Genomic DNA, 24958 nt, shown 5'->3' with positions numbered 1-24958 from the left:
TGAGTGAGAAGGAAAGGGAAATCACCAAGGAAAATTCCTTTCTACCGGAGGTTCACCTAGGGTAGTAGTGGAAAGCTCACCGAGGGCAGTGGAAAATTTTGGCCCAAAATCGAAGCAAATTAAGCAACGGAAACAGTTAAGCCAAGCAACTATATCTGAGTCGTTCTTCATCATCTTTCTTTGTGATTGGTGAAAAAAGTGGGAGGCGTTATTCAATGATAATAACCTTCGACGTTTCGAAGTCCGATTCGCAACCATCAACGGTCATCGGTGGAAGAAAAGAAATCAGCAAAGTGCAAACCAATTCGGGCGAAATCCTGAGAAAGTGAAACGTGCCACCAAGAAATTTGACAAAAATTGTGGGCGGTTCTGATACCAGTCAGTCAGTCAGTCGGTGAAGTGAATCAAGAAAGAAGGTTGTGAATTTCAAAGTGCTAATAACATCGGTTTGAAAGCCAAATTAAAACCAACTTGTGACTAAAACTCTGTGATGCAATCCCAGTAGCGGGCAGTACAAGTTTCAGGACGAGTTAGAAAGACAGCAAAGTTACGGTTTTGAAGAAGTTCAAAACCACCAAATCTCCGGAGGTACCGGACAACAGGACCGAATCGGATTTTCTTTCTCCAGAGCCCAAGAATCCAGGTAAAAGCTTTAGAAATGTTTTCTTCCTTGCCAAAGAGATGGCACCAATTAGTGTGAATGGAAAATTATTGATTTATTTGGTTGCGGAGAAACCCCTTCAGGCTCCACGTTTGCTTGCTCAGCGTGAGGATGGCTGGGACGAGGTCCACCCACGACCGAACAAGCCCTCGGCCGCCTCCGCACGTTTGCTCCGCGCGCCATTCCGTGTTCTGATGAGGGTGCTGGCATTGATCGGTTTTCGCTGGTAAAAGTCAAGTCCATGGTAACGTGGAAAGCGCCGCATTTTATGAATGAAATCCACAAACTTGTGAATGAATGAGTGCGCTCGGGCTCCACCCGACGGAAGCACGACGACGAGAGTCCAAATTGCCGGGTAGCCAAGGTCACTGTTCTGCGCGCAATCAGTGCCAGTGCTTTCGTGTATCGGTACATACATACACTGAGACAATTCGGTCCATGTAAGACCGGGGGGCGCCCCGAAATACATAGAGACGCCACTTGGACGCGCACGCGATAAGGAGTCGTTATCGATTTTCCGCAATCGCGTCCTCAACACAAAAAACGGCAACGACGACAACGACACTTTAGAATCATTCCGGCGGAACATTTCCCGACTGAGTGCTTGTATGTGTTCCAGCAAAGGCAGCAGGACCCGGTCGATATCGGTTGCAAGTTTCATTCATAAAACCCGTAGTTCTTTTTTTATCGCTCGCGCTCCGCAATAGCTTTGACGTCACTAGATTTTCCCACCACAAGTCGATCGATATGCGGTATAGTTTTTCCGTAACTGACGATGATGATGCTATTCTAGTGCGCTATTATTATCAGTTTCACGCGTGTCCTGGGAAAATTAGTTCAAAATAGAGCGGGTAATTACCTTGGACATGTAAGCGCCAATGCCGGTATATTTACGAAAATTACCTCGCTTGAAATAGGTCTCAAGATTATCAGGAGTGCTAACGGAAGAGCTCGAGCAAACATATCACTCACAAATGACGTATCCCGGCTGTGACATTTCTCCTTCGCTTAGGAAGATGATCATTATCTGTTAGCGAAATTCCTTAAACATATCATAACGAATACGCATAGAGGTGAAAATTGACATGTGACGCCTCCCGTTTCGAGGGCAATAAGCGCCACACTTCCATTCGCACTTCAATTGCTGCAATTTACGATCACATATTCTCGGTTTTTCACAACAACAGCACAACGGTGCTACTAAGCCGCCGCGAAATATCCCAAGAATTTCTGGATGCAAATTTTCCTCCAAAACTTGAACCATCTTCAGCCAAAGACGACGACGACGACGACGTCTCCCTCTACATATGACTACATAAATAACTCAGCCTGTAAAACGGGTAACAAGTGTTTTCGCAGCTCGCGGAACACAGTCGACTTTTCCGCTACCTCATCACCTCAATCCAATCATGGACGGAGAAAGATCAAGAAAAGCGAGCGAACGAGTGAGTTCGCTTCCAAAATAAACAAATCCGCTAAGACGCTTTTCCGACGGCAGCGGCGTTGAATCACACAAGAATCCGACAACCGAAGACGACCAAGAAACTAGATCATTCACAGATGGTTCGTGGCAATTCGTGGATGTGTCGTCTTCAGTTGCCGTTGCAAACGTTGTTAATATATTTATTTTTACAACATGATTCAGAAGAGGAGAGCGGCAGCCCGCCGCCCAAAACTCTGGATAACTACCCAAAGACGAGCGATCTGACCATGTTACTGTCGTCCATTCCAGTTCAGTATTAGTTAATGTGTTATTCTAATCAAAGCCACATACTTTTTTACGAGCGAACCGATTAGCCGGGCCCGCGGAAACTTGTTTGTTCTTTGCCCCTCACGAATAACAAGTGGTTTTCCGAACGATCCCGCTCTTCTCCAATATAATTAACGCACTTTAACGCGCTTCCTATCCCATCACGCGAGGCCCGGCGCACGTAAGAGATAGAGATGAGAAACGGAACGGGAGATGATCTCTTTAGCAGCTCGTCTGTTGCGGCTGCAATTTTTCGGAAGTGAGAAGTTGACTGGTGGAAAATTGGACAAATTTAACGCATTGTAAGGATTCGCGATTGGCAGAAGGTTTGAAAATTGCACCAACGCTCTTCCAGAGATAGATGAATTTTCAAAACAAATCGGTGAAAACTCGATCGCAGTAATCTGGTTGAATGTTTCCATTGTCAACATCCGTTGGGCTACTTGGCCAACATTTTTACATTCAATCAAAGTTGGTATGGTTGATAAAGTGAAAAAAACGACAAACCTAATCAGTATGCGAGAGATGCTCTCAAACTGTCCACAGGAGGAGACCAACATATTGGACTTTCTTCGCAAAGCAGATTTACGCCATAAGATATGAATCCCAGAAGAATGACCCAAATGGGTTAAACATCGTATAAATCGAGGAAGAATGACCTTAATGGGTGAAATTTCTATAAAAAAAAGGAAAAAAAGGAGGACAAACCTAATTCGTTTCGAGGATACTCAATTGATTCAAGAGTGTAAAATTGCAACAACATTCTTGCAGAGTATTCAAGAGGGAAAACTTGACAATTAATTCTATAAAAAAGTTTGAAGCATCTACGATATAAGTTTCATGTTGGTGTTGTTATTTGTTTAAAAAAAATCAATATGACCCGTTTTCAACATGTGAAACCCTGCAGTTTACAAAGTCTCTCCAACTATCCCAAAGTCCGAGACAAACGTGAACAAAAGATTTTGAAGTTCACATTAAGTTGAGCATAGTCGCAAAATTAAGAGTTCTCTTAGATACTTTTGAATTTCAATAAATGTCATAAACAAAGAATTTTTTGACAGTTCCGAGATAACTAAAACAACAATCATCTAAGAAATATGTATTCACATGGATAACATTCAGAAACTCAATTCTGAATTCAAGTTGCAAATTACACATTTCAGAACCAGATTCAGATTTCAGATTTCAGATTCAGATTTCAGATTTCAGATTCAGATTTCAGATTCAGATTTCAGATTCAGATTTCAGATTCAGATTTCAGATTCAGATTTCAGATCTAGATTTCAGATTCAGATTTCAGATTCAGATTTCAGATTCAGATTTCGGATTCAGATTTCAGATTCAGATTTCAGATTCGGATTTCAGATTCAGATTTCAGATTCAGATTTCAGAATTCAGATTCAGATTTCAGATTCAGATTTCAGATTCAGATTTCAGATTCAGATTTCAGATTCAGATTTCAGATTCAGATTTCAGATTCAGATTTCAGATTCAGATTTCAGATTCAGATTTCAGATTCAGATTTCAGATTCAGATTTCAGATTCAGATTTCAGATTTCAGATTCAGATTTCAGATTCAGATTTCAGATTCAGATTTCAGATTCAGATTTCAGATTCAGATTTCAGATTCAGATTTCAGATTCAGATTTCAGATTCAGATTTCAGATTCAGATTTCAGATTCAGATTTCAGATTCAGATTTCAGATTCAGATTTCAGATTCAGATTTCAGATTCAGATTTCAGATTCAGATTTCAGATTCAGATTTCAGATTCAGATTTCAGATTCAGATTTCAGATTCAGATTTCAGATTCAGATTTCAGATTCAGATTTCAGATTCAGATTTCAGATTCAGATTTCAGATTCAGATTTCAGATTCAGATTTCAGATTCAGATTTCAGATTCAGATTTCAGTCTCAGATTTCAGATTCAGATTTCAGATTCAGATTTCAGATTCAGATTTCAGATTTCAGATTCAGATTCAGATTTCAGATTCAGATTTCAGATTCAGATTTCAGATTCAGATTTCAGATTCAGATTTCAGATTCAGATTTCAGATTCAGATTTCAGATTCAGATTTCAGATTCAGATTCAGATTCAGATTTCAGATTCAGATTTCAGATTCAGATTTCAGATTCAGATTTCAGATTCAGATTTCAGATTCAGATTTCAGATTCAGATTTCAGATTCAGATTTCAGATTCAGATTTCAGATTCAGATTTCAGATTCAGATTTCAGATTCAGATTTCAGATTCAGATTTCAGATTCAGATTTCAGATTCAGATTTCAGATTCAGATTTCAGATTCAGATTTCAGATTCAGATTTCAGATTCAGATTTCAGATTCAGATTTCAGATTCAGATTTCAGATTCAGATTTCAGATTCAGATTTCAGATTCAGATTTCAGATTCAGATTTCAGATTTCAGATTTGAGATTCAGATTCAGATTTTAGATTTCAGATTGAAATTTCAGATTCAGATTTGAGATTTCAGATTCAGATTTTAGTTTGGTTCAGTTGGCGACCGTCGAAAAAAGAATGATTTAATTGAATGGTAAGACGCGGTTCAACCCACATAGATTTGCATCAATATTCGGAATTTTTCGAAACACAAAAACGTCGAACCGATTTTGCGATAAATTATCATCCCCTTATAAGGTTAGACTGTTTCGAAAAAAAAAATCAAAATAAAGAATGGTATTGTTCTCAGCGCTGTTATCCAGCTGGCCAAATTCGATACGACCTACCTTGAAAAAAAACTCAATATTTACCGGGAGAAAGCCGCAATTTACACTGTATCGCGTGTCTTCCTTCTACCTCACATCGCATCGTCCAAATTGCCCTCAAGCCGCAAGTGCTAATGAAGACGCTAATGATAATTAACAATAGTCTCGATATTTGACCCTCAAACTTCCTCCAGGCGCTAATACGCATAAGCGCGCTTGGTTCGAGTTCCCATAACGCGCCTAACGCAATCTGTGACGCATAGCGCACTGTTTACCGAAACAATTATGACTTTGGTGGTTTCGGTTTTCATTGTAAAAGTTCTTTGGGCGCAAGCGCCTTAAAAAATGTTGATTGTTCGAGATTCCTTGGAAAACGCTTCTGGGTCTTTTGAACTAAAAAAAAGAGCGTGAAATTCCTGTGTGGACAATGGCTCTGTACCTTAAGTCTCTGATCGCTATCTCGCTTCCAATCAAATCATACGCGACAACATTCTTGGCCCGAACGATGATGATGCTGCTTTCGACACCCAGTCAAAAAGAAACCAGTTGACACGAGGCGAGAGATCTGAAAAAAAAAAACAATCCAAGAGCGTCCAACTGTCAATTACGTTCTTAAATCTTATCTTAATCTGATGCTAACATTCTCCATATGTAACCTTGCTCGTAGATTAAAGGGGTTTTTTTCGGGACATCATCGTTGATGTCAGGTCTGAAGTCCCGTGTCGTCGTCGAAAGAAACACCCTCACTGAGATATGACACGGAATTTCCTCCAAGTCCCCGGTGTACCTAGTGATGATTTCATTTGGCCGGGCGTGAGGTGACATGGAACTCGTTCAACTTCTTCCTCCAAAGAGCCGAGAGTGACGTTTCGAGAATTATTGGGGGAGAGGTGTCTCCAGTCAAGCAACCAGCCTCCAGTTCACTCCCATGCGTGTGTGAATCGAAAAATCTATAAATTTAATACGTTTATTTTGACACTTTTATTCATGCGGTGCTCCGCTTCGAGGCAGACCAGGAGGGGCTTTGCCCTTTGTTTGATATTTTATTTTTATTATATAAACATTTCCTTTATCTTCTATAAATTTTATTGTTGATCACTTCCCTGATCGTCGTCGCGCCTCGATCTTCTTCGAACAAGCCTCGAGTATTTTTACAGCTTCAGCCGATCCAGTCCACTCGACTGACAGATATATGTTTGTTCGTACACACATATGAGCGGACCCAATGTCACAACCAGGCCAAAGAATTAGATCCCTCGCTCGATCCCCTTTCTTCCCAGCTTTGAAATCTGGTTAATCGATTGACCGCCGCCGTTGATAATGACGAAGACGATGATGATGATGATGATGCTGATTCTCTTACCCCGTTTTAGTTCTCATTCTTCTCGCGCTTATCGTTAGCGTGTGATCTATGCTCCAAAAAAGAACCTCGTTCGGTGTCACTTCCGAAAACGGAGGAAAGGGCCAATTATTCGACCGACTGAAGGCCTGTCGGCGCTCTCTCCAACCGCCAGCTTTTTTTCTTAATAGTCGCGTCTAATGAAAACAAATACGAGCACCATTTACGGTCAAACGACCTAAGGCGAAGTCTATGAAGGATTGTGTATTACTTGCGCTCAGAAGAAGTAGAGCACTGGAACGAGCAGCGATCACTTAAAGGGAGAGAGACGCACGACCATAAGTCTGCACTTTCATGGAGCGGGAGAATTGCTCTAAATTAGAGCCAGTGTCAAGTGTCAATTGTTTAATAACATTTGATTAATTAATTCGACGACCTCTGTTTGTTTTGCTTTTCGCACCGTAGTACTGATCTTTACCGTTTTTTTTCCTATCTCTCTATTTTTATTTCAGGTGGCGTTGCCCCTGGACCACCAGCAGCTGCCATGATCATGGAAGGGCTTGAAACCTTGGTTGCACCACCGCATCACACATTCCTACTGACAGAATCTGCAGCTGCGGCACACTTCAACGTGCTCAGCTTCGATACCTGTGGGCTGTTCAAAACCGCATCCACGACAACGTCGCTCGGGTTGAACAACAACAACTCGGCAACTCCGAACAACAACCACCATCACCTTTATCATCCGTATCACCATCAGACCGCTAGCTATCACTCCCAGACGCAGCTGACGGCCATCCATCCCACCCACCAGAGCGCCACCGCTCAGACTACTACCAGTAGTGTCGCCAGCAGTTCCACCCCATCCTCCTCCTCAGTCTCATCCTCTTCCTGCGCTTCCTCTTCGATCACCACTCAAACAACTTCCACAGCCTCGACAACCACCTCCCACAACAATAACCATCCTCACCTCAGTCTCCTGAGCACCAGCAGCGGTCACCACAACAGCGGTTCCGACTCGAATCTGCACCAATCCTCGACGATCGACGATCATTCCCAGTCGCAGGGTGACGCCCAGACCGGCGATCTCAACACACCCGTTACGACCTCTGGAGACATTCCGTCCTTCTTCGGACCGTCAACCGTCGTCGAACCGCCACCCATCACAGGTAAGTCCTCAACCCGTAGCGGATTGTTATCTGCCAATTAAAGACAAAGTGCCACCACCCTCTCGCTATCAATTACAGCCACTACTTCTAGGGGGACTGGAACTGGGATGAACCCGCGCTTATAGAGATTAATCAAAAAATTGCCTTCCCAAGCTACTGTTTTCCTGACTCTGATTCCGTTTTTTCATGGGCGGGAAGCTCTCCGAAAGGTGCTGCTGCTGCTCATTGAGCGCTCACTCGCACCAGATATGAACGCTCAGCGGCCGGCAGTCGCTAATCCGACAATCACGCTTTCCCGCCCCGCCTTCCAGTTCAGATTCCACCTACCCGTGGAGGATGTTAGATTGCGTGCAGCTGGACTTTTTGCTGAAACCCCAACTACTTGGTATATCTTCGGATGATTAATTACGACTTAATGGGAGCGTTTAGCCCGAGAGCTCCATTATCGTCAGCTCAAAAGCCGAGTAAGCCCGATAAGCGTTAAAGTTTAGCTAACTGCACGGAATGAAGAATTTGGGACAATTTCAAACGATTAAGGATTAACTAAGTTCCCCGATCAGCATACGTGCTGATTAGAGCATTTGTTTTTTTACTCTCCTTCAATAATTTAAAATATTACAAGGAATTTAGGCAGTTGAGAACATTATAAAGACTCAAAAGGTGCCAAAGGTGGATTCGAGTCGCGTAAACTGACGATCGTTCCGGATATCGGCCACTCTGTCTTGTGACCCAGACCCAGTTTTCAAAACCGTTTTGCATGGCCCAGAAGTTTTGTAATTGATTTTTAATAGGAGTCTGCTTAATAATTGTAGATTCCGTACAAAATTTAATCTACGTAAATTTTTCAAGCCTGGAGAAGATTACCGTGTATTCACAATTCTAGGCTTAGACTGGTCGTAATCATAATTTCATTTAAAACATACTTTAAACATTTTGTATTGAAACCACTGACCATACTGACTAGACCCTCGATTTCGTTTTCTGGATAATTTTTCCAACAGTACGCAATATCGATTCCAGAGTGCGCATCGATCGATTTGAAGAAATTCTATTCCAGTTAGGAAATGCCACCCAACTTTAAAAAAAAAACAGGCAATTTCTACGATAAAATCGGGCTAAACAGGTACATTTTTCCTACAGGGCATTTTTTGTCACATTTTACAGGTTCGCCATCTACCGTCGATATTGCGAACCTACAAAATCTGAGAAAATAAATTAGACAGAAAATGGTTGAATTTTTGTTTTAAGTGTCATGTCAGTGTGATCAGTGCTGAAACTGTGGTACACAAAACAAAGATTCAAATGAGCGCAAGGAAAAAATGGATCCAAAGAGAAAGATTGAATCCCGTACTCCTAGCAAACTTAGCAAGTGCTATAATCACTGGGTTATGCCCTTTATATGAGACATACTTCAATTTCAAACACTCATCGCATGGGCACAAAATTATTTCATGGTAAAGCCAGGATTTTACAATCTATGTATGGTAATGGAAAGTATAAATTAATTCGAATGCCTTTTGGCCTAAAGAAAACTTCCGCAATTTTCCATCGAACAATTTTTTTTCTGAAAATTTATTTATCTAATATCTGAGGACCAACGAGGACTACGTAAGTCAAATACTTGATCAATTTCAATTCAAATGCTGCTTAAATTTCTTCTACTTGAATCACGATTTGGCAGTTAAAGGCAGAGTCCTTCAAGGAATCCAATGAGCAAAATTGATCTTATTAACGATCCCGAACTCATCTTTCTCAACTTACTTATTGTGAAAAGTCAGTCATCAAACTGCAAAAATCCTACATGAAATATTAATAATACTATCAATCGTCAACTAGACCTATAAATTGTTACCATTTGATCCCTGTAGTCCCCTCTTATTTTCCATCCGACCATCGTTTTATCAAGATGTTCTTAAAATCTTTGCTGTCAGATTTCCTCGTGTAATTCGTTCCGTTCCGTTCTGGAACAAATACCACTGATATTGGACGCAGATCAGAGATCAGCGATGATTTCGTTAAAAAAATCTCCCTTATTAAAATAGAACCAAAGCTGTTAATCTTCCGTCTTCTAGCTAGCACCTCAGTGAATCTATCATTCCTGACATTTTAATCCATTCCCTTCGTTGTCTTTGCTGCACACCCTGGAATGTGCCCGAAATTGAACGACAGTTTCTTTTCATAATGAATTAGTAGGTATACAGTGCGACAAACGAAATGAAACAACAACCTGAACGAGAGAAGGAAAAAAAACAACGACGGAACGAAACAAGACTAACCCAATTCAGTCGGCAGCAGCACCAATTATCGCGCGGGTACACACTCCGGAATGTCCGGATTGTGACATTCTTGCTGGTGCTGCCGCCGCGAGAGTTTTCTACTCCCAATTGTTGTTGTTTTTTTGTGTGTTGTTGATGTTATTTGTTTCTGGCAACTTCGCCTTGGACCCAGCAGCAAATGGATGCCGGTGGTGGTTTTAAAAATGTCCTCGACTTCCTTTTGGGTGCAGGGGGTTCCTCCGAACTCTGTTTCCTCTCCACATTTGATGGAGCTTTGTAAGGAAGAGAGCAACGGGAGGGTCTGAGGATTTCAAATGTATGAAAACGACGACGAAGAATGAAGAAAGAATCACTAACCAAGGCGTGGGGACAGGCGCGCGCGTTCGAGCTCACCCTAACAGATGAGTTATGGTTATGAAACGAAAGTCTATTAATAGATCCCCAGGTTGATCGTTGTGTCTCCTGCTCGAATGTTCGGGCTGCGTTGCGATGCGCGACAACAGCAGTGGCCAAAGTGTGACAGAGAATTATGTGTTAACCCCTCCCTGTCACGTTGTCCGTCGCCCAACTCCTCGCGATCGTCGTCGCGTCTCCTCTTTCGATGCGGTTCGTTAATGTGAACCCTTCGGCCGGGAGTGATCTCTTCGGTTGGTTGGATTGTTGGTCCTTCGAACCCGTTCGAAGGCGACAACGACGATCGCGAAGAGACGAGACGAGACGGACGGAATGATCGCACTCCGGAGACAGATCGCGCGCCCGGCTATCCGAAGAGAATTAATTCATAAATTATGCTGATGAACGAGGTAAGATTCGAACCGACGACTAGGATGGTTGAGATGGTAGGTGGTTGGAATCGTGGACCGGGTGGTTGAATATCTGGACTGCTCCGGCTGATCGCTGCTAGGTGTTTTTATCTGGCAGCAGCAGAATACGATTGAAGCGTTCTTTTGTAGAGCTCTTAAGAGGTTTCTCTTGAGCATTTGTATTCGTTTCTGGACTGAGACAAGGAAAACGGCATGTTTGGGGGTAGAGCGTCGAGCTTTGGTAGCTGAGGTGCCATTGAGGTATTTTTAATATTTTGTTCTCTCCGAGTCCGAGCTTGTTCTTGAGATTTTGTCTTGTTCGGGACTCCGTTGATGGGTGTGGAGCCTTTCCCGGTGTAAACTGGTTTCTTTCGAAGGCTTTTTGGGTGGTAGAAGAGGAGGTGAATCACTTATTGTGTCTGCGCCAACAATCCGGGAAGATCTCTATGGGAAGGAGGATGATCATCACGATTTGGAATAACGACGCACCTCTTCCGCTCGGAGATGACGATGATGACTTAAAAAGTGCATTCGTTTTGAAGCTGGAATGACTTTTTTTGCTGTGCCCGGGTTCGATTCTAATTTATTCCGATTAATTCCCCGAGTTCATCGATTTGCCAGTGTCAGGGACTGGATCATTCAATCATTCCCGGGCTCTGATCGCACTAGCAGCTACTGATCGATGGTTGATGAGTCAGGATTCGACATTGTGTCACACATGTGTGAACCTGAGCACAGACCGAAAGGGACAGATCGTGCCTGACCCGGCGCGATGGCCACATCTGAGAGAGCACTTGGTGCCTGCTTGGTAGGGATCCTTGGACGGCCACACCCGTTTACGATCTTTCGGCCCCAGTCATGCTGGGTAAGGAGCACACATGCCAGAGTAATGAAAATTGCCGGCGGCAGTTTCGATTCACGTGATGGGAAAATGCATCATCTCGGAAGTGTGTTCGTGGCGATCCTTGGGACAAGTGAGGAGTAAAATGGCGCATAAAAGATAAAAATAAAAATAAATTATTATGCTGAAATCAGCTGCCAGAAGCCAGCTCGAATCGGCTGCGGTCTGCACAGGTGAAGAGCGTGCTGCTACGACGCGACGTTTGAGGAGATGTCCCTTTTTCCGTGGTGGTGCTGGATCCCTCTCAGTAAAGACGACGACGATACATTCGTTATGGCAGGTAATAAAGTCATAAATATGACGCGAGTAATTTAGAATCTTTTTAACTGATCCCGTTACATTTTCTCAGCTGCCGGTGATTTTCCCCGCGCCCTGCTTGCCAGTTTCGTACGTTGTACTCAAAATTTATACTTCATTATCGCGTGTGAATAAAGCCATGCGATGGTAGAACGATGACGATCCCGAAAGAAAACCAGTAGCGTACATTTCGGATAGAAGCTTGCGTAATAAACTCATACATTTAATAGGAGTCTACTAAGGCATTTTAGTTCCGAGGACAAGTCACAATTTTGCTCACTATAAAATTCAAGCAATACCATCAGCTAGAACTTGGCTTTGTTTGAAGCCACTGTAATACATTTTTATGAAGTTTTCTATATATGCAGACCTTACAATTGAGCAATTTCAAACTGGTGACTACGACTATATGTCCAAGTATTTTCAATAATGCTACGAGTTTACAAGCCTCGTTAAAAAAATTGTACATAGAAAAGAGTTTTCAAGTCACGAAGGATTAAACTGGCGTCAACCAGATCGATAATAAAATGTGAACCCATCCCTCAATGAAAGATGTTGCCAGGCCAATCAGATTTTACGAGCTCTCGACGGCTTAGTTCTGCAACATCTGTCCCAATTATTTCAAGGAAAATGTCCTCTCAAGGCGGGGACAGTAGTCGTAAATGCATCTTCTAAATAGCGGAGACGTTTCGCCAAATTAAACGTCTTTGACATTACCCGCTCTCGGCAATGGGCTGCAATATGCAACCGCATATTTAGACCCAAAAACGCGCTACACACCCATTTTGGCGCCGTAGTTCCGCCAGGCCGCACCGACTTGAATACTTTGTAAAACCATTCTAAACCATCTCCAAAACGTCACTGAGTGCATTCGCCGATCCGCGATGACAGAAGCTGCCCGATGTTACAAGCAGTTGTTGATGCACCACTTCAGAAAGATGCTTGCGTGCCAATAAATTTGCCAAATTAGTTCACTTTGGATTCATTCTTCACGCGCCGTCCGTCCCTTTTTACACGGAGACGCGAAGGGCGCGTAACAAAACAGAGCCGAATAAATTTCATCTGACCGAGCGTCGCCGCTTTCCTACTTTCCTTAAAACCCGTCCCTCTTTCGAGCCGGTCATAGCGACTAAACTAACTGACAAAGTGCGAGATTCCAGCCGGCAGGGCCGGTCATTTGGCCAGTCACTAGTCTAGTTTGAAAGTTCCTGCACTAGCAAGAGTGAAAGACACGCGAAGAAAAATGCTGTGAATTGCAATAAAATCATTTTGAGGAGAAATTAAGATGCGCAGCAGATCAAAACTTGCCGACGGCACGCAAATGTGCCCTGTTGCTATCGTACCAGCCGTCTCCTCAACCGATCAAGATCCCGGGTGCATACGGGACGACGGATGACAAAGTTTTGATCGCAACAACTATGAGCGCACGCCAAATTTCTGTAATAGTTAGCAGCGCGTTGTAGTTGTAGTCGTCTGGTAGGCAGATGAGAGAGAAACGGCAAGTGGCCAGTTGCTTTGAAATGATGCGGTTTTTGAACCGGCGTTGTGTTCAAAGCAAACAGCTGTTTGATATTACTAGAGTTTATTGTTCACTGGACCTAAAATTCTTTGATGGAGAATAAATGAAAAACTGATGTCTAATTGAGTACAAGTTTTTTCAGTGTGTTGGTGCTGTACTTGCTTAAAAAATTGCAGGGGAATGCTTTAAACCAAAAGTCATTTACATGAATTCATACTTATCATTATTCCTAAATAGATTGAAAACATCGCTCATTACCATAGCTTTTTGTGATTTAAGGTTTCTGCAATGTGGGTTTGACTTGTTGTCTGACTTAAAAGGGGGGCTCCCGTAACCTAGTGGTTAGTGCCCATGCTCTACGTGCTGGTGCCGAAATCAATCGGATCTCGGCTGGTTTAGTATTGAACCCAAAAATGTATTTTAAATCTTATTTATAACCTAAATTGTGTTTCTGATCACATGTGTTACATTCGAAATATATCGTTGTGCCAAACTGTACAAACTATTGGCGATGTTCGTCGCAAGGCTTGTAAAACCTTTGGAGGAAAAATGTTTTGCGAAAACTCTATTCAGATTCAACAAAAACGAATTTATCTAGTTCAATTAAGAATACTCCAATCTTCAAATTTACGACCTTACCAGAAGGGTCTTAAGAAGTAAATTCCTCTAGCAACAAATTTGCATTCCAAGCATAAAAGAATTCACTCAAACACCCGTCATCTTAAGTTGTTATCCAAAGGCCGACCGATCATCGGAATCGGGAGCACACCATCGTCGTCTTAAATATTTCACGCCTTCAAAGCCACCACCAATAAATACTTACGGCTTGCGGCAGCTCACCTCACAGGGCCACTCTATAAAGAAAAACCCCTCAGTGATTATCTTTTCAAAACAAACCATTAGAAGGAAGCGAAAAGAAAAGCGCACAACGCAACGCTACGCGCGATGGTGGCACCCGGGCTAAAAAGTTCATCCGTGTCGAACCTTGGGAAAGAGAGTGAGGGAAAAAACCTCCCAAATCAAGTCCCGTGACAGACAGATTTTTAAATTAGTCTTCACCCGACATAATTATGACACTAATTCCTACCTCCGTCATAAATGTCTGGTATAGGTTTACGGCCGATAAGCCGAAATCGCGCGGATTGCCGCCGTCACTTTTGGGGGGATCACTTCGATCCCGGGCTCGCGCTCTAAGATGAAAAGATCGCAGGAGCACGAACCCCTAGCTAAATAGTGATGACGGCCATTTCCGGTTGGTCGGCCACTCTCTTTCTATCGGTTATCCATCCGAAGGTATTCGTCATCATTTAGCTAGCGGGCTCAATCCACAGTGGATGTGTTGAAGTTTTGCTTTAAATCGACATCATCATCAAAACATTGCCTCTGCCCTCCCTGTCTGAAATCAGGTACTGCCCAGGCCTCTGCCCAGAGACTATGGACCGATCATCGGAATGGAATGAAATGGCCCGGGAATAAGCGCACGCGAAGGGGAAGAAATATAGAAAACATAAATTACACTATCAGCATAAATTAAAAGCCAAAGCGAAAGCCTTACGCGCTGTACGGCCTTACGCGAGGACGGCCAGCGACGACGACTTGAAGGCAGAACCGCGGGGAGGGATGAGGGGACGCAACAGATTTCAATATCCGAGAACGGGCGCATAAAAATATGAAACTTCGGAGAGGCTCTTGTGATATGCTTCTTATTTTCTGGATTCGCGTACAATGCGTATATGAGCGCACGGATGTGAGGACACTCTTGGCGATCTTGCGAGGTCGTCATCGTCGTCGCGTCGCAGCCGCTATGCAGCGCCGTCTCGTCTCGCCACTTCTTGCGATCGCTCTCGTTGAAGAACAAGATTTATCTGCTGCAGCTACGCGACCGAACTCTCAGCAGGACGGGACGTGTTTTCCGAACGGACAGCCCGCAGAAAACACAACAACCTCAAAACAAAACAAGCACCAACGATCATCATCATTTTGTAGACCGCTTGTCCGATTTGCCTGCCATCATCCGTCCACGAAACGAAAACAAAAAAAAATGCGAGAAGAAAAATCTTAATCCCAACAAATAGGAACGAGAAAAATAACGAAAGAAACGATCCTCCACGGCGTTTTCTCCGATCTCCCGAAAGACCAAAACCGGGGATACCTCCGAAAAAAAACTAATTAGAACCCTCCGTTTTTAATTACCGAGATCCGACTGATTTATTTTAATACGGTAGCAATTTTCAACCGCTCTTCGTCCGTTTCTCCGTCACAATCGAAGATCGCGGCGCTACTTGCCTTGGCTCGGAGGAAGGTTCGGTCCGCGGATTGGATCACACCGATATCGTTACGCGACCAGCTGTTTTATGCTTCTTCAAACTTTCTGCGCGCCACCGTCCCTGAGGAGAGCCATACATGATGTGATAAAATGTGTACACTGCCGGCCAAAAGTTTGGGATCACCCACTAAAAAACATGCAAATTTTGATCGTTCATATCTCAGCCGTCTTAGGACATATTGAAAATCTTCTGATCTCATTTGAAAGATAATGGGCAATATCTACCTCGGAGTTATTTTGCCCAAATATAAAGTTTTAGTTTTGAACTTAAAACTAAACCTAAAGTTATAACATTTTCAAAAAATCGCACTCAATATTCAAAGCCGATCATCTCGGGATAGGGTGGACCAAATCTCAAAATTTGAGTGGCATTCGAATTCCTGTTCTTTACTTCTCAAAACACAATCAAAAAATTTTGTGAAAAAATTCAAAAACGTATTTTTAATTAATAAAATAGACGCTTGAGTTGTCGACCAAAAGTTTGGGATCACCTCTTTATATGGTGAGTTTGGGATCATTCTTATAAAAACATGCAAATTTATTTTATTCATATCTTTCTCATCTAACATCGTATTGCAGAGCTGAAGGGTTCATTTGGAAGCTAAGGAATTGTTATTTTTTAATAAATTCATTCAAAAATTATATTTTGAAGTGATAACCATAAAAAAATCACCTGAAATTTATTGTTTTTTTGAAAGTTCCCAGATTTTTTCAATAGTTCTCACCTTAAAGTATAATTTTTGAATGAATTTATTAAAAAACAACAATTCCTAAGCTTCCAAATGAACCCTTCAGATCTGCAATACGATGTTAGATGAGAAAGATATGAATAAAATAAATTTGCATGTTTTTATAAGAATGATCCCAAACTCACCATATAAAGAGGTGATCCCAAACTTTTGGTCGACAACTCAAGCGTCTATTTTATTAATTAAAAATACGTTTTTGAATTTTTTCACAAAATTTTTTGATTGTGTTTTGAGAAGTAAAGAACAGGAATTCGAATGCCACTCAAATTTTGAGATTTGGTCCACTCTATCCCGAGATGATCGGCTTTGAATATTGAGTGCGATTTTTTGAAAATGTTAAAACTTTAGGTTAAGTTTTAAGTTCAAAACTAAAACATTATATTTGGGCAAAATACCTCCGAGATAGCTATTGCTCATTATCTTTCAAATGAGATCAGAAGATTTTCAATATGTGCTAAGACGGCTGAGATATGAACGATCAAAATTTGCATGTTTTTTAGTGGGTGATCCCAAACTTTTGGCCGGCAGTGTATATATGGGGCCCCGGTCGATTAAACATCTCTCATCATAAACACGCTCTTCAACAAGTGGTGTAGCTACAGTAGCCACGACCTGTTGCCGTTGAGGTTCTTATCTTAACGGCTCTTGTATCACACGCCACAACCACTCTTCAGTCGACTCCTTACGTCCCCGGAAAGTCTCACTCGACTCGACTCAACTCGCTGGATTCACTCGACTGTGTGTGAGTAAGCACTTTTTGGGGCCGATCCGAGTCCAGTTGTTCACATTAACTTAAAACAAATTCAATTTGTATCGAGGAAGTGACTCTTTAAGAGCGAGTGATGACAAACACAAAATATGTTCGTACGTAAAAACAACTAAGTCAATTAGTTTCAATTTTTTGAGGAACGCTGAGGCTGGCAGCACTGTCTGGCAAGCGCATTTTCATGTCTGTGGGTACGAAAGGGATCAACATTCTAAATCTTTCCTTTAAAGTTTGGTGATTTCAAATTTTTACATGAACAATCGTTTATATTTAACATGTTTGATTTTTCAAGTTTTAAAAAATTGATTTGAAAAGGAAAGATTCCTCCCATCGACGCTTTTTTTTTCCTCCGGCTCTGCGCCAATTGACGGCTCCATTCCCCCCGATTTGGAAGCCGTTTTTATTGCCCTGTTATGCTAACAAGAACATCACATTGACATACTTATTCGAAATATGCCCGAAAAGAATGCCAAATCGGTCGTGATCGCGCCATTTGCACGGGCCCGAGACGAGCCGAGAACATGCGAATACGAATACCATAAAAAAGATCCAAAGATTCGAACGAAAATCAATAAAAACCAACATAAGACAAGGCGTAAAAATCATGCACCGAGTGAGATAAAAATTTATTTTAATTTTATGCACCAAAACGGAAACGGACAAAAATTCGAACACTGTCAAATTAAAAATGGAGCTCTCCCGCGCCGTTCACAATCTCACACCCGCTTTTTCTGCAACGAAAATCTTGAAAAAAAAATGGCGATTTATTAAAGGCACTTTGTCTTAATTATAAATTTAAATATTCAACACCATGTGAGCATCCCTGAGTTGGTATGATTCAAACTTTTGTTTTCTTTTATCTGCTCTTCCCCTTGAAAAAATATAGGTTCAATCGAATCGGACGATCTCTCGCTGGAACCGCAAACCGTGTCCAGCCCCTGCGTTAGCCTGTGCAGTCCCACCAAACAGGAGCGCAGCACCCCGCAATCGATCGTCATCGAGGAAGAGGCTAGCAACACCAGCAGTAACGCCATGTATCCATCATCATCGTCGCATCACCCGGCTGCCAACTCCCACCACAGTAACAGCACAAGCCAAGAGATGCATCACCACGATCACTCGACAGAGGCTGAAGAGAGCAAAATCTCGTATCGAGGCATTTTTACGACTACGGCTGGAGCTAGCATGGGCCTACAGACGGCTACCGGATCTCAGCTATCGATCATGTCCGGCCAGATGTCACCCACGACCGGTTTGAGTGGTTGGGGTCTTCCTAGCCCGGACAAGAGCCTATTCCAGCCTCCGATGTTTGGACTGCTTGGCCCTGGACCCCAGAGTACCTCGCAAGCCCACTTTGCGGTATCGCAGGCATCGGCCGTAAACTCTGCTCAAACTCCCTCACCTGCTGGCCATCACCAGCAATTATCTCATCACTACGGCACCGACGAACGAACTCACCAATCGGTTGAACTTCTAGGTCTCAGCATGGACTGTCCCAGCATAATCCTGAAGCAACCCCCAAGCTATGCCAGCTGCGTACCTTCGCTAGATATGCAAGCTCAACAACAGCAGGACATGCATCAATACTCACGCAGTCAGAGCCTTGGCATGGGACAAACTCCCAAATACCAATGGCTCGACTCACCCGTAGAATACGGCAGTCCTCAGCACAGCCTCGTGATCCCTGGACCGTCATCAGCTTCATCCGCAGCTATCATCCCTAAGCAGGAACCTTTCAGCACCGCGCAAATCCCAGACCTTAGCCAGATGACGCCTCAGCAACAGGCGCAATACGCCGTTCATCTAGCTGAGTACAATCCTTCCACCAGCAAAGGTCACGAGATCCTCAACCAGGTATACCAGCAGAGTCCGATGCCAATCAAACTAGTCCCGGTTAAGCCTAGGAAGTACCCAAATCGCCCGAGCAAGACTCCCGTTCACGAACGCCCGTACGCTTGTCCAGTGGAAAACTGCGATCGAAGGTTTTCGCGATCAGACGAACTCACCAGGCATATCAGAATCCACACCGGCCAGAAACCGTTCCAGTGCCGCATTTGCATGCGATCGTTCAGTCGATCAGACCACCTCACCACTCACATACGAACACACACCGGTGAGAAACCTTTCTCGTGCGACATCTGCGGGCGCAAGTTCGCTCGATCCGACGAGAAGAAACGTCACGCCAAGGTGCACCTGAAGCAGCGGATAAAGAAAGAAAAGAACCGTGATGGTGGCAGCAGTAACAGCAACAATGCCGCAGCTAACAGTAGCACCAGCAGTAGTCAACATCACCACCAGCATCAGCAGCAACAACAGCAACAGCATCACCACGTTTCGGCAGCTCAGCAACACCATCAACATCACCATCATCATCCCGCAGGCCTTCACTCTCACCATCTGCTGCACGATGACATCAGTGGTATTCCCATTGTGTCTTCATCGAGTGCAACCAGCTTGTAGACCGAACTTCCGTCGATCGATGTTGTGCGTTTGAATGACCCCCAGATCAAGCTAGTTCATGATGATCCGTTCATGGGCTACATCGAAACGGATCACGAAATGGAACCGGCCGCGACCACCGAAGATCCTACCAGTTCCCGACCTCGACTGCCTAGCACCCTTCTGGCTGCCAGTGACGTAGTCGTCGTCGGTGAAGAAGAGGATCCCTCTGCAACCGTATCTGCTCCCATCGACGAAGACGAAGAAGAGGTAGATGTAGGCGAAAACAGTCGACCAATTCCGGAGAGCAGCAACAACAATACGAGCTCGTCTTCCGAACAGCCGATTGTCATTGTTCTACTGGTGGAGTAAGTGACTCTCACAACGGGAAGGACATCTACCGCGAACATTTACTTGTGCTCTACTTGTCAATGTCAATAATAAACAGGTGCCAAAACCAAATTGAAGCAGAAGCAAAAATCACATTCAATACGCAAACGCAATCGCTCGACATAAAATAGCAAATTCAAAAAAATAGTGAACAAAGCAAGGTAAACACACATCCAAATCAAAGCAAACCAATTCTTTACGCTAAGGAGTTTGGCAGATGAGATAAAACCATTTTCGATCTGTCAAACTGTGTGGCGTAAATTATGCATTCAAACAAATAGAAAGATGCAAAAATAAACAAAATTTCACACAGAAAGTATCATTTTGAAGCAACACTTTTCGAATTTAAAACGTTTAGCACTTTTTTCATCAATACTTGTACACTTTTTCAATAGCTCTCTATTTACTTGTTTGCACAAATACACGAAAAACAAACACCTCAATACTCACACAAATAATCCTAAAATTCTAACAGATCACGTTTACCACAAAAAATTGCACTTTGTTGTTAACTTCTCAAACCCCGATTTATCCATGTTTACAAAATGTCAGCCCTCACTCAAAACCAGAAGTATGTGTGTTGTCCTACCTTTTGATTCACGATCAAATTCCTTCCGATCTGATTAAACAAAAAAAGCTAAACAAACAGAAATCTAGATCAAGTTTGATTGGAGAACTGTTATTCTTTTTTAAATTACAAATTTATCTCTAAACACTGTGATCTCAATTTATAAGGTAAACAAACAAAAGTTAAATGAAAATGAAAAAGAAAGATAGACTTTTAATAGCGTGAAAAGAAGAAAAAGAAAATAGAGAGATGAAAAACAAAACGTAGATGTACTGTAAATGAAAACATGAAAACATGAAAAATGAACTAAGAATTAGTGGTGTGAAATTATCTTCAATGACTAAACTCTATTTATAAACAAAAAAAACGCGAATGTTGGATACAAAATGACAAACATATAAAAAGTAGGGAAGGAAAAAAAACGCCCACGTCAGATTAAAAAAGAAGAACGTGACTTTTGATTTTTGAAAAAAACCAAAAGTAACAACTGGAGTGAAAATTGAGGAAAACTGAACCGTACTAGTAGACATAGTTAAAAAAAATAATAATAAAATTGTGTGTGGGTAAAATGCGCAAAGCGGAACTTAAATTAAGTCGAAAATTTTGTGATTTTCCCTCCACCTTGCACAAACAATGCTGCAAACGGTGCTAAACGCACACATAAGAAGAAAAAAACATATAAACAATACAGTGAAACACTAAGTACAGAAAAACCTAACAAATATCTATATTGGAATGGAGTGCGTAGCTCAAAGATGCAACGCTGAATAGTAGGGAAGAACTAACTAAAAAACGAACGTACTAAAACACGAGGATTATTTCTTAAAAAGAATAAAAACTTTTCTAATAGGAACCTTTAAAAAAAACCACTAAATCGTACTACACCGGGGTGAAAACGTTTTGCCGGTAGAAAACTATAAGGAATCCAAACAACAGACACAGTCGAACTCAAAAACACAAACACACATTTACGATTCATGAGAACACGAAGAGCTGCGTAGAGTAGAAACATTTATGCGGGAGTGACAGAAAACCAACGACAATCGAGCCCAGCAGTTTGTTTTTGTTTCGGTGCATTTTTCACGCCACTCTGATGTGACGATTTGTTTCAGTTTCTGCGCGCCCACACCACTAGCGCCATCGCTACAAAAGATGGTTTAAACACACACACACAGAAAACAGTCAAACAAACACTACAGACGCATCAAAATGCGCTGCCATGCTAAGATAACGATTACCCATTGCTTCCGATATGCCATAGTCGATTTTTTTTGTATTCTCATCTTACTTTTACATAGTATAAATTTTGTACATTTTACAATTCCCATATTTCTGCCAGTGCCATTAGCAAATTTTATTTTATTTTTGCCTTGTTGAAAAAAGCCTTCTCTCCATCTGGATTCTTGCCGTAAAAACAACAGAAACAGATCTACAATTGAGATTCCACCGACTTAGATAGAATGGGAAGAGTAGAAGAGGCGAGAGAATGGATTGTCGATATAGGATTCAGTATAGATACACGTTAAGTTTCAGTGAGCTAGTCTGAGTGCTTTTAGGTTAAGAGGCAAGTACTAAAAGGGGAAAGACATCTCGACATCGCCATTGTTCAGAACAGAAGCTGCATTATATTTTTTGTTTAAATACAAACTACTGACCCGCCAAAAGTACTAATTTCAACTCACAACTAAAAAGTGCAAGAAATTCAATTTTGCCATAAAAAGTTTAATATAAAAGTTTAAAATTAAACAAACATTAAAAAATAAGTAAAGAACTCACAGAACAAAAGAAAGCTTAACAAAATAAACTTCACCCTTCTTTTCGCAGAGAGAACACACAGTAAAAATACACAGTAAGGAACGAAAAAGGCTTTAATTAATTAACATTAGTCAAGTAAGACGCGACCTAGCGAATGTCTTTCGACAAATGGCATACGAAAGCAGAGTTAAAACACGGTTATTAAAAATAATAATGTTTTGCCAAATAACACTCTCGAGTTTTGTTATTGTACCCTATAAGATGTATGTATGTGTATGAAATCCTTTTGTTCCCCCAAAAAAAACAAAGTTGAGTTTGTTCCTCGGCCCGATTTGCTTTCGTTTTATAGTTTCTGTTAAAACTACTTTTATTTTTGTATACAAAGCTGTATTTATTTCTCGAATTATTATAGTAAGATGTGTAATTTCTCTCCTAAGAGTAAGCAAACAATTTCTCTAATAAAACAATAAAACATACATTCCAGAAGTACTTTATGAATTGTTTTTTTTTTTCTTTCTTTTTTTTCATTTGTTATTTTTGATGTCTTTTCCACCATCTTTGTTTGTTGTTTTTTTGTTGAGTGTTGTTTTCAGCTATCCGAAAAATGGTTAATATTTCAGGTATAGTTTCTTTAATTAATTTTCTAAACAGGAGATTAAATTTTGAATGAGCAGTAATTCCGACTTCAGAATTCAATTTTTAAGTTCAGATTGAAAGATTCCGAGTTCTCAGTAAAATTTCCTGGAAAAAAAATTCCAAAAGGATACGGAATAATACATATGAAGTTTCATACAAAATTATAACTGTCCAAAAGTTTAAATCAGAGTTTTATTTTTTTTTCTTTCAAATATACACATGATAAAAAAAACAGTTTGAAGGGAAAAAAACTAAAACGTTGAACTCACAAAGTGGCTCACAGAAGAATCAAGTTGAAGAAAGTATTAACAATACACTGGGAAAAAAGTGCATCATCAAAACTAAGGACCTGATTATACAGTTTCGAAAAGTGATCCGATCGCCGGTTTAAAAAAAAATGGCTTCTGGAAAGAAACGGAAATGTGACATTTGCCTGTACTATGAAAAAGTAGATAGGTAAAAATAATAGAATCATTTTGATTTCAAACAAAAAACCATTGAAATACACTGAGAACAAACAGTTGAAAATCACTAAAAACACAGATGCGATAAACAGGTGGGAAGGCCTTAAAAATAAGGACATTCAGTGAAATTTAGAAATGCTCATCTGCCAAAAAAAAACAAAAAAGCCACTGTGGCCACGTACGTTAGACGCTCGATTAGAACTGTTCTCATAATCGGCCTATAGAAAAGTAATGCTACAAAAACAAAATTTAAAAAAAGGAAAAAATGAGATTACAAAATGTATACAAAACTCACTTCTAAAAGTGTATTAGAATAGTGTACGGCGAGTAAATTTTGTTCGGTATGCTTCACAACGTTCTAATTCGACCGAATCGAAATCAGTGGGTGCTTAATGCATACAGGTTAATATAGGAAAAATCCTTCAAGGAAGCGATTTTTAGGGTTATACATAGTTGAAGGCGGAAATCTTCGAGAGGTAATTCAGAGTGATGTCAATTTACAGGCAGTCGTTTTTTGTTGTTTTGAATCTCTTGCGAAATTCATCACACTAGAAAGCACAAAATGCAACGAATCAGACCTTATGCATCAAATGCTCACGAGTAGAGAAAATTTCTCATCCTAAACATCTTGAATATCTAAAACTCTTTTTTTGCATGTTACTCAACAAATAAGAAAAAACCGAGCTGGAGGAACCTCAAAGTGGGTCCAGTTGACGGTACTTATCAACTAGAACATAAGAATCATCCTGTTGAATGGTTAGAGATCGAACAAGATGAAAATAAATATATATATTTTAAAATGTACTGTTACGATAAGATTACATAATTTATTGCTTTAGATAGATACAATTTTTTGAATCATACGATGAATCACAAACATAACAATAATTTACATTAGATAGATGCAACTCGAGGAAATTAAAATGGAAACAGACGCTAAACACATTATGATTTCGAGACTTTCACCACATCATCTTCCCGCAAATCAAGAACAAAACTCACGGCAGTACAAATAGCTTATGCGAAACTAGTTCTCTCTACAGAAAGAGAGAACAAATAAAGTGAAACTAAAAATTTTATAAACCACCATTTGGATCGAGTCAAAATTTAAAACCACCATTTACAACAGAAACGTAAGAACTAAAATTCCTATTTTTCGAACATTATTTGTGATTTTGATATTATCAAACATTCAAAAATTATACTAAACGTACGGTAGTTCCGATTAGATGTATTCTCATTAGCTGTATTCTCTATCCGTACGTCAGAAAAGAAAACAAACAAAAAAACGAAAACGATTCTATCGAAATGACTAAATCTTCATAACAAACGAATTACAAAAATAAATTGTACACACTAACTGTTTATATGTAAGGAATTCCAAGCATCAGCATGATTGTTTATCAGATAAATAACTTTTATTTGAA

General features: G+C 41.1%; 1 protein-coding gene across 1 annotated transcript in view; it reads left to right on the top strand.

Annotated features, from left to right (window-relative positions):
* Positions 1–24449, top strand: part of LOC129758618 (uncharacterized) — a 334389-nt gene extending 309940 nt beyond the window's left edge. The window contains exons 5-6 of the mRNA XM_055756159.1: positions 6986–7642; positions 18166–24449. Coding sequence (XP_055612134.1) covers positions 6986–7642; positions 18166–19739 — 2231 coding nt within the window. The 3' untranslated portion in view covers positions 19740–24449. The remainder of the gene's footprint in view (positions 1–6985; positions 7643–18165) is intronic.
* The last annotated feature ends 509 nt before the right edge of the window (positions 24450–24958 follow it).

The sequence above is a fragment of the Uranotaenia lowii genome, chromosome 3 (assembly GCF_029784155.1).
Source record: "Uranotaenia lowii strain MFRU-FL chromosome 3, ASM2978415v1, whole genome shotgun sequence".
Taxonomy (NCBI): Eukaryota; Metazoa; Arthropoda; class Insecta; order Diptera; family Culicidae; genus Uranotaenia; species Uranotaenia lowii.
The sequence above is the reverse complement of the archived record's forward strand: the minus strand, read 5'-3'. Positions and strand labels throughout refer to the sequence as shown.